At 42.9% G+C, this 9,993-nt stretch overlaps 1 protein-coding gene across 2 annotated transcripts; it reads right to left on the reverse strand.

Annotated features, from left to right (window-relative positions):
* Nucleotides 1-2,240: 2,240 nt before the first annotated feature.
* LOC309693956 (uncharacterized protein) lies at nucleotides 2,241-9,683 on the reverse strand. 2 transcript variants are annotated; one of them, XM_082513642.1, is made up of 2 exons: nucleotides 9,433-9,683; nucleotides 2,241-3,658 (listed from the first exon to the last, which is right to left on the reverse strand). In XM_082513642.1, the coding sequence occupies exons 1-2, from the start codon at nucleotides 9,602-9,604 to the stop codon at nucleotides 2,796-2,798; spliced, it is 1,035 nt and encodes a 344-aa protein (XP_082369768.1). In that variant the 5' UTR covers nucleotides 9,605-9,683; the 3' UTR covers nucleotides 2,241-2,795. The 2 variants fall into 2 exon arrangements, with proteins under 2 accessions (XP_082369768.1, XP_082369769.1); XM_082513643.1 differs by lacking the exon at nucleotides 9,433-9,683 and adding an exon at nucleotides 5,834-7,062.
* Between the last annotated feature and the right edge of the window lie 310 nt (nucleotides 9,684-9,993).

The following is a 9,993-nucleotide window of genomic DNA, read 5'->3' on the forward strand; positions in this document are numbered from 1 at the left end:
AGAGGCTGTACAAAAACCTGAACACAGATATCTGACTACTCTTCAAAGAGGAGGGAAGTGGTATTCAAAGCACAGCTTCATATCAGATGGATTCTGCTAATTCCTGTTTTATCAGAGTCACTGTGGTTACAGCTGCTAATGAAACACTGTGGGAGGATTCACATGAGCAGCAAATCCACATCAACCACAAACCAACTGTAGGCTGACCAACCTAAAACAACACAAAATAATGTGTATATTAATTATTTCATTTTAAGGCTGGCTGGGTGTGGTCTTGCCCCTTGGCTGCAGAGGAGGGGTGGTGCAGCAGGTTCAGAGGCAGTGCCAGGGGAGGCAGCTATCATTAACTGCCTCATCATGCCTTCACTGTTTTTGCAATAGTCTGCTAGCAGTTAGGGAGAGAGCTGAGACTCTGCAAAGATTAAGTGGAAGCAGACAAACAAATCCACTGCAATGAATTGTATGTGTTGTACATATTGTAAATAAAATGATGCTCATTAACAGCATGGACTGTGTGCTGTGCTGAGAGTTGTAACACACAATGAGTCGAGGAACCATTCAGACTGTTTCACTAACTTGGGAGTAGCGAGAAAGACAATAACCAAGAAATTCATGAACAAATGTTCAAAAGGAAACAGGAATCAGTGACTCATCCTTGATTTTAATGCTTTTCAATCTACAGCGCACCGCCATTAGTAACAAAGCTTCCACTGTGGCTGACCTAAAACATTTAAACCCTACAGAGCTGGACAATAAAATCACATTGCTCCATCTTAGGAATCATAAAGTTTCTCAGTAATATTAAACCCGATTCTTTGATCCCCATGATAGAACAGAGAAGACCCGACTCAGAGTGGTCAAAACATTTATAATTCTTTATCCAATCATCTTCTGGAAGAGAGAGCCCTGCACAGCCCAAAGCCAGCTGCAGAATCTCTAACATTAGAAGCTCAAGATGAGTCTCATATGCATGTTATTTTAGTACTTCAGACGTCACACACAGTTTCAACACAAACAACTCCTACTTAGTTCCTTTGTGTCTTACTTCCTGTGCAGCTTGCAATAACTTCCCTTTTCTGAGGTCTGTTGCCAGGGCAACCTGTCACCCTTCATCTGAACTTAGATTCACTCGGTCTGCTCCTCATATACTGCAAAAACATGCAGTTTCCTGTCAGCCTGTGACCTAGTCAAGTCTGGGCCTCTCATAAAACAATCTAATCAGCAAATGAGCATTAAGAATATATATTTATTTCTTAACAGTAACAATGAAAAAAGATGATCTGATTTTATGTTTGGCTCAGGATGCAAATGGAAATCCAGCTGAGTGGACTCCAGCAGCACATTTAAAAACATTCCTGTCATAAAAGTGAAAATGAGAAAGTTACAGGAGTCTAATGTGGCCTCGAGAAGAGAGAAACACGCTGAAGGGTTGGAAATGGCTCCGATTCTGCAAGTAGAATAGGCAGGAAGACAAAGTCTGCAGCCCATCAGACCTGTTCCGGTAACAAAGTCAGAAACCCCAACCCCTGCAGCTCCTGCCTTTGCCTTTTTAGTCCTTATGAAATCTCAGCGACAGGCCAGAAGTTCTGACTTTATAAGTCATATTTGTTTCAGTGTGCACATTTGTAAATTCAATATACAGCTGGAGAGGTCAGACTGATCTCACAGTGTAACAAACTGGAAGACCAGCCAAAGGTTGTTTGACTCTGAACCTTTATAACGTTGTACATGTTTTTTCAGCCTCGCCTTCCAGACACCGTTTTCTCTAGAAAGACTCCGACTTCTGACCTCAGGGGCAGACGATGAATGAAGATCAACACAGCCAGGCTCCCTTTGTGTAAACTGACCTAACAAAAAGTAAAATCAGGCAGAGAAAACAGTTTTACGACAGTCGACGTGAACTTTTTATTTAAGCCGGGCTTTCTGCTTCCGACTCTGAGCCTGCTCACTTCTTCCAAAGTGTGAGTATAACCTACTCCATCAGACATGAACAGATGACGATAAAGTGATTTTAAAAATCTATAAAGAACATAGAAATGTAAGTTAAACAGAACACGACGTAAAGATATGATAAAAGGTTAACGCAGCAAAAAACTAGTGCATTGAGCAGTAAAATAAACATTTTAATGTGATAATTATTTTCTCTTTGAGTGTGCGCTCAGCTCTCATTAGAGCTCTGAACTGGACCCATGAAACATTAAAGCTTACAGTCCCAAAGCCTGACAAAAGATTTGCTTCAGTCTGTAGCAAAGTGAAATTCATTTTATTGTTTTTGTGTTTTTGTAATAGCTACAATTCAATCTGTGTAAAAGAGACTTAGCAGCAGATTAGAATCAAGTACAACAACATACTTTACATTTGCTGCATTATTAAATTACACATACGGGGGTCACATTCTGGCCACTTTTAAACTGAACCTCCGAACATTACCCGCTTTCGACCAGTTTATTTATATGTTCAGTGTAAGTTACCATGGTGATTTAGCCAGGTAAAAACTGGCCAGGTAAAGACTTTAGAGACACAAACATGTGGTTTCAGCTCAAAGCAGCTCACTAAGCCAATAATCTTGGTTGAGGAAACACTTCTCTCTGTGAGTTTTCATGTTTTACAGCATGTGTGTTTTTGTGTTCCTGTCATGTTGGGGTCAAATCTGACAGATTTACAACTTAAAGCACTCATAAATATTGTGTTTTACATACAATTGCCTTATGCTAATTTAAGAGCTGTGAAAACAGACCGGTCAATTCTGACTGGGAACACTAAAGGAAAGGGGGCGGGACTCTGGAGGATTAAAGCTACTTCTGAATATTTTTCCATGTTTTATGAGATGGTTTCAAACCTGCATGAACTCTCATGTGCTTGAATAAAGAACTACTATATCCAAACACTTTCCCACATGTTTTACAATGATATGGTTTCTCACCTGTGTGACTTCTTGAGTGTTTTAGTAGATCCCTATTATATGCAAACATTTTCCCACATGTTGGACAAGAACAACACTTTTCACCTGTGTGAGTCATTATGTGCTCTGTTAAGTGAGAGCTACGTTTGAACATCTTCCCACATATTGTACAAGAAAATGGCTTACCACCTGTGTGGGTTCTTATGTGCTTTGACAAAGAATTATTACATCTGAACATTTTCCCACACATCTTACAAGCAAACGGCCTCTCACCTGTGTGCATCCTGTAATGGATTTTAATTTGATAATTAAACTCAAAGGTTTTTCCACAAACATCACATTTTAGAGACTTTTTACATTTAGCAGAGTTACACCGACTCCCTGATGCAGTGGGGCTTTCTTTATTTTTGTGATTTTTATTTCTTTTTCTACTTGATCTTGAATTCTTGCCTCCTTCCTGATCCTGACTCTCAGCTCCAGCAGAGCTGGGAGAGGGGAGCTGCTCCCCGTCTCCTCCTGGTTCACTGTGGTCTCTTTCCTCAGCAGCAGTCACCATGAAGGTATCCGTCTCCTCCTCCAGTCCCAGCTGCTCTCCCTGCTGACTGCTGCACAGTTCCTCCTGTTCCTCTTTAATCTGTGGAGGTTCTGGTTCCTCCTGCTCCACACTGGAGCTCCTCTCCTGGTTCCAGAGCTGCTGCTCAGGGAGAACCTCCTCCTCCTCCTCACAGACAGGCTGCTGTGGGACGTCTGGAGGAACTGAAGGAGACAAAAAAAGAAAAAAGAAAAGTAATGTGACAACAGAAAAACATATCTGAGCAAATATACCGTCAAAATAAGGCTCTACAGTGAGAACATGTTCCTCAGAAAGTTGCCACCTCTCGTCAGTGCTGACAATCACTCACGTCTGCTTTTGAAACCACTGGAGAAATGGATGCTGTTCGCACAATCCTCACAGTTAAAGAAAATTCAGCTACAAGGAGAAAGACCACAAATGAAGGCTGCAACAGAGAATACACATCCTACTGTAGAGTTAAGCTCACCATTAGACCAATAAGACCAATAAGACCAATAAGGGTCAAGTGAGGTTAGGTAATACATTTACTGTAGTGAGCTGCTAAATCAAACCAAGAACTGACACACAGGCACTCAGATGTTGCGTGTACAGAGTTGAGAGACAGAGGGAGGGGCGGGAAGCTTGCAGAGTATTAAGAGGCTGTGATTTGGAAATAACTGACTGTAAAGCGCTATACAAATGCATTTTGTTCCTCCAGGAGACGATCATCCTGAACAAATGATTACAGCAAACAGTCACAGTTGGATTATAAAGTAAAAGGAGGACAGATTCTGATGTTTGTGACCTGTTAATACAGACTTTTGCTGATTTCAATTTTCTTTCTAAAAACTATCACTGATAACATATACAAGGAGAAATCTCTGTGAAGGTTCTCAGTCATTCAGGTCATCGTAGTCAAAGGAGCTTGCAAAGAAAAGCGTCTGGACTTCTTTAAGTTGCTTGAAGACGTTTCACCTCTCATCCGAGAAGCTTCTTCAGTTCTAAGGTCAAATGGTGGAGAGTCCCAGATTTAAACCCAGTGGGAGTAACCCCCCACAGAGGGACAAAAGGACCCCTGATGATCCTCTAATCGCCTGAGCCAAGGTGTGAAACTGGGTGTGGGTCCCAATCAGCCAGGGTTTCGGGTGAGTTCATTGTGAAACCTGGCCCCACCTTATCATGCGATTTCCTGAGGTCAGATGGCCCAGGATGTGAGTGGGCGTTAAGGAGTCTGGGGAGGGATCTCAAAACTGGATTATAGATGGCAGAGAGTTGGTGTCGTAAGCCCCGCCCTCTGTTCAAAGATGGTCGCTCACAGTGGACATAGATGCTTCTTTCACTCCTCTTTCAAACCATCTGTCCTCTCTGTCCAAAATGTGAACGTTGGCATCTTCGAAAGAGTGACCTTTGACTAGGGCTGGGCGATATATCGAGTTTTTAAAAATATCGATATATTTTCATACGAGATATAAGATGTGACAATATCGTTTATATCGATATAGTCTATGTTACATTATAATTATACTTGCGGAGCCGCAAGTTTGCCTCTCTTTCGTCCACTTTCGTCTTTACGCAACGTTACTCGGCCTCGCCTCTCCTTCACTGAACACAACTCCCCCTCCCCCATAGCTTCACCTGCAGGCAATAACAAGATGAAAGCGGAAAATCTCCGTTAGCGAGTTACCGTGCGTGGGGCTGGACGGCGTCAACGTGTTAGCGAGCTAACCGCGCTAACGACATGCAGCCAGGAGGGGCTGCACGGCCTAAAATCCTTTCATTTTCTCAAAAATCGACAGTGCGCCTTATGTATGAATTCTGGTTGTGCTTACTGACCGCGAACCGATTTTATGTGGTACACAGCGCTCAGCAATCTGTCAAAAAATGTTTTAATATGACTTTGCTAAGCTACGAGCTGCACCGCTTGATGGATTGTCGGAGGATTACGGCTACCGGGGAGGAGCCTCGCGGAGTGATACGTACTGTGTGTATAAGGACCACAAATGGCACCTGTTCAGAGACGTGGTGCAGCTGTGAAATCTGTCTCTTTGTTATTATGCTCAGCGTCTATTAGTTTACATTTTGACTGCACAATTGTGAGCTTTTTGTTATGCACAAAAACAACATTGTTTTCTTTTATTTGTGGACCATGATTATTTATTAAATGCTGATAATTAATTTTTGAGTAATTTCTTCATGTACATCTACGCTGTATGTAAAGAAAAGTGCCCGTGTGACATCTGGGACACAGTGTCACTAAGAACTCTCTTTTTGTTCTTAACTTATGGCTTAAAAAATAAATATCGAGATATATATCTTATATCGCCATCCAGCTAAAAAATATCGAGATATGAGTTTTGGGTCATATCGCCCAGCCCTACCTTTGACCTTTAGATGCAGATGGACTGCTGAGTCTTGTCCTGTGGAGGTGGCTCTTCTATGTTGTGCCATGCGCTTGTGAAGTGGCTGTTTGGTCTCTCCAATGTAGAGGTCTGGGCATTCCTTGCTGCACTGTACAGCATACACCACATTGTTAAGACAATGGGGTGTATTGTCAAAAACTGGTTCACCCAAAAGACAAAACTCCTAAACACAGACTTAACAATGTGGTGTATGCTGTACAGTGCAGCGAGGAATGCCCAGAAATTGGACTTGCAAATTTGATTGTCACACAGCTGCAGACCACAAGATAAACTAGATCTACGCTCATGGGTGGGACGATTGACTGACTGGACAAGATTAACAGAGTCAATAAGATTCAGGAAGTCTCTAACCAGAGGTTTTTGGTAGCAGCAAACATGAATATTAAAATTCCCAAGGATTAAAACGCTGTCAAATCTTGGTAAGATCCCCGATAAAAATACAAAGTCTTGAATAAAATCGTCGTTAAACTTCGGTGTAAGATAAGCAAGTGCACACAGCACAGGCGAATGCAGATCCAACAGAAATAATTGTTGTTCAAAGCTGCCATAAATGAGCGGTGAGCTGTCGTCATTTAAAAGTTTTTTAAAAACAGTTGCATAAAACCTCCGCCACGACCACTTTCCCGCAGGGAGTTGAAAAACTGGCAGCTAGAGGGAATGAGTTCAGAGGAAGCGCTTAACTCACCTGTCATGGTCCTGTCACATCACATCAACACCATGGTGAAAAAGGCCCGACAGCGTCTCTACCACCTCAGACGCTTGAGAGACTTCCAACTGCCCTCCAAGGTGCTCAGGAACTTTTACTCCTGCACCATAGAGAGCATCCTGACGGGAAACATCTCAACCTGGTTCGGGAACAGCACCATGCAGGACAGACGAGCTCTACAGAGGGTTGTGCGGTCAGCTGAGCGCACCATCCGCTCCGAGCTCCCTGACCTGCACTCAATCTACAGCAGGCGGTGCTGGACCAAGGCCAGGAAGATGGTGAAGGACCTCAGCCATCCCAACAACAGACTGTTCTCTCTGTTCTCTCGGCACAAGAGACCCTGTGCCGAGGGTCTCTTGACCCTCTGTGCCGAGGGTCAAGAAAGTGATTCCGCTCCCTGAAGACCAACACAGAGAGACTGAGGAGGAGCTTCTTCCCGCAGGCGATACGGTCTCTCGGTCACACCACCACACAGTACTGACCCACACATACAGTTCTTACACACACACTGGACATTCTGGACATTTGTTTACACTAGTGGCCACTGCACAACTACACTGCCTGGTCATCTAATCAGATCACTCACTTAGTCACAGGTCACTTAAATAAATCACTTTTAAGCATATTTAGGGGCGACCGTGGCTCAGGGGGTTGGGAAGCGTATCTATAACCGGAAGGTCGCCAGTTTGCTCCCCAGCTCTTTCTGTCCTGGTCGTTGTGTCCTTGGGCAAGACACTTCACCTACCGCCTATTGGTGTTGGCCAGAGGGGCCGATGGCGCGATATGGCAGCCTCGCTTCAGTCAGTCTGCCCCAGGGCAGCTGTGGCTACACCTGCAGCTGCCTCCACCAGTGTGTGAATGCGAGAGTGAATGAATAGTGGTATTGTAAAGCGCTTTGGGTGCCTTGAAAAGCGCTATATAAATCCTATCCATTATTATTATTATATTTGCACTACACAAGACACTTAAATATGTGGATTGCACAACGCTGGACATTACATTTCTTTCATTACTTGTACTGCTGCTCTTATTGTTCTATTTTATTTTATTCTTTCCTAGTTAAATTTACCCTTCATTTTAATTTTCAGATTTATTTCCTATCCTATTCAGTCTTTTAATTTAGGTCACAAGCAGATGTCTAAGCATTTCACTGCATATCGTACTGTGTATGTGACAAATAAAATTTGAATTTATTTATAGAAATACAAACAAACTACAGGTACTTCCATTATTTTACAGCATGTGTATAATGTCAGTTAAAATAACAGGACATACCGAGGCTGCCGGCTGCGAGCTCTGGCTAGCTTTAGCTTTAGCCACTTTGCCTTTGTTAGATTCTTTAAAATGTCCATATTTTGCTGATTAATGGAGATTTAAGCATCAGATCAAGTTTGTTGCTACCAGTTTCCTTTAGGTCCTCCCGTGGTTTACTTTGGCGATGGTTGTGTCTTCACTCACAGTGAAGACCTTCCATGGTACCAGCATGAAATTATCTGAAATGTCTTGGTATGTTGAAGAAATAAAAGTTCCTTTGACTGGAACTAAAGGGCAAAACCCAACTCCCGAAAAACAACCTCCTTCACCAGAGTTACACAATGCAGTTAGGTGAGTCCAGTTTCCCTGCCAACCCTGGAAACGCCTCATCAAGCCCAAAGGGGGAGGACACACACACACACACACACACACACACACACACACACACACACACACACACAAACAAGCAACTCTCATAGTGTGAGCTAATAATTGTCAGGTGGTGTAATCAAATAAAATATTAATTAAAATCACAAAATAATCGTTTTTTTGTACTCTCTACAATACTTTATGCATTTATATTTGTATTTTTCTGTGTTTACATACTACATTGAAGAATAAAAACAGAAATATTTACCGTTAGAACACAATTATTACAATTTCCAAAAAACAATCAAACAGAAAATAATGTGATCTGCACTGCAGACAATCAAAGGGACGTTATTTATTTTATGGCCTGAACCACCTGACAGTTTTGTGGTGCTGAATAGAAAAATGGGGACGAAATAGTAAACTGAAGAAAATTCTAAAGATGTTAAAAGAGAAACAGCCTGCAGATAAATCACCAAACACATTTTATTATTGCAGCTCATATTATGTTTCCAACACTTTCCAATTAAACACTGTTTTACTTCATCATCATCATCATCTCTAGCTTTCTCAATCATTGGTCGTTATTATCATCATTATGATTATTATTACAACAACTACTAATTATTAATCTCTGGCTCTCTTCCACAGCTGTCTTTGTCCTGTTTTCCTCCCCTCACTCCCACATGGCCGCCCCTCCCTGAGCCTGGTTCTGCTGGAGGTCTCTTCCTGTTAAAAGGTTGGTTTTCCGTCCCACTGTCACCAAAGCGCTTGCTCAAATTGCGTCATATGATTGCTGGGGTTTCCTTGTATTACTACAGGACCCATACTTTACAATATAAAGTGGCTTGAGGCGGCTATTTTGAGTTGGTGCTATATAAATCAGGTTGAATAAAATGCTTAAATCCGGCCTGATTTCAAACAGGAAGAGAGGGACTGAGCGGGGAGGAAACGGCCCTGGACCGAGTCCAACCCTGACTCTTCCGGGGGCTTTTCGGCACATGGGCCCCCCTCTGAACCAGACTCACAAATCTCCTGATCCTAACTTTGTTTCACTAAATAATCAAGAGAGAAATCCAGGCTGATTTCAGCGCCTGCTGTTTGAATGCAGCGCAGCGCAGTCCTGTCCTCTGTTTGCTCTTTGTTAGCTCACATCTCCAAAAAGTCCTCACAATCAGAAACGTCCCGCAGAGCTGTGATCAGGATCCTCCCTCAGAGGGACACTCACCTGTCCTGTGCAGCTTGATTTGGGGTTTCCAGGTGATATCCAGCAGTCTGCGCTGACGGTCGATCTCTTCCTCGTACTGGACGATCGTTTTTTCAAACTCCAAGAATATTTGTTCAGCAGCAGCAGTTAGTCGCTCGTTGATGAACTCTCTCAGATACTGAACTGAAGGCATCGTTGCTGCCGCAGCTCACACACTCAGCTCACACAACAACACAACAGTCCCTGTGCTCAGGCACATACACGTGGAAAGCTAACGGTATTAGCGCCTTTCCTTTGTTTTCTTCCGCCTGGTGTCACGTGGTGAGCTTCCGGCAGAGCACACGTGTTGCCTTTAGTTCCTATGTGTACATTTTTAAACTCACCGTTGCAGTAAATGAACAGATTCTAAGCAGCAAGGCTACAGTGCGAAGAGAAAACAGATCCATCAAAAACAAATTATCCTTTTGCCATAAGCATTGTTGCATTGTGTGAAACTAAAACCGGTGAGCATTAGTTTGGTGATGAGAGAGCTCAGAGGAGAACAATCAGACAGGTTGGAGCTGACAGAAAGAACAGCTGTGA

Source organism: Aulonocara stuartgranti, assembly GCF_965226115.1.
Source record: "Aulonocara stuartgranti genome assembly, chromosome: 18".
Taxonomy (NCBI): Eukaryota; Metazoa; Chordata; class Actinopteri; order Cichliformes; family Cichlidae; genus Aulonocara; species Aulonocara stuartgranti.

Bases quoted from the DNA above. Each gene is read 5' to 3' on its own strand.
- LOC309693956 (XM_082513642.1), bottom strand. From the start codon at position 9,604: ATGCCTTCAGTTCAGTATCTGAGAGAGTTCATCAACGAGCGACTAACT. The intron at 3,659-9,432 runs GTGAGTGTCCCT...TGTCTCCTTCAG, and splicing joins AATCAAGCTGCACAGGACAG to TTCCTCCAGACGTCCCACAG.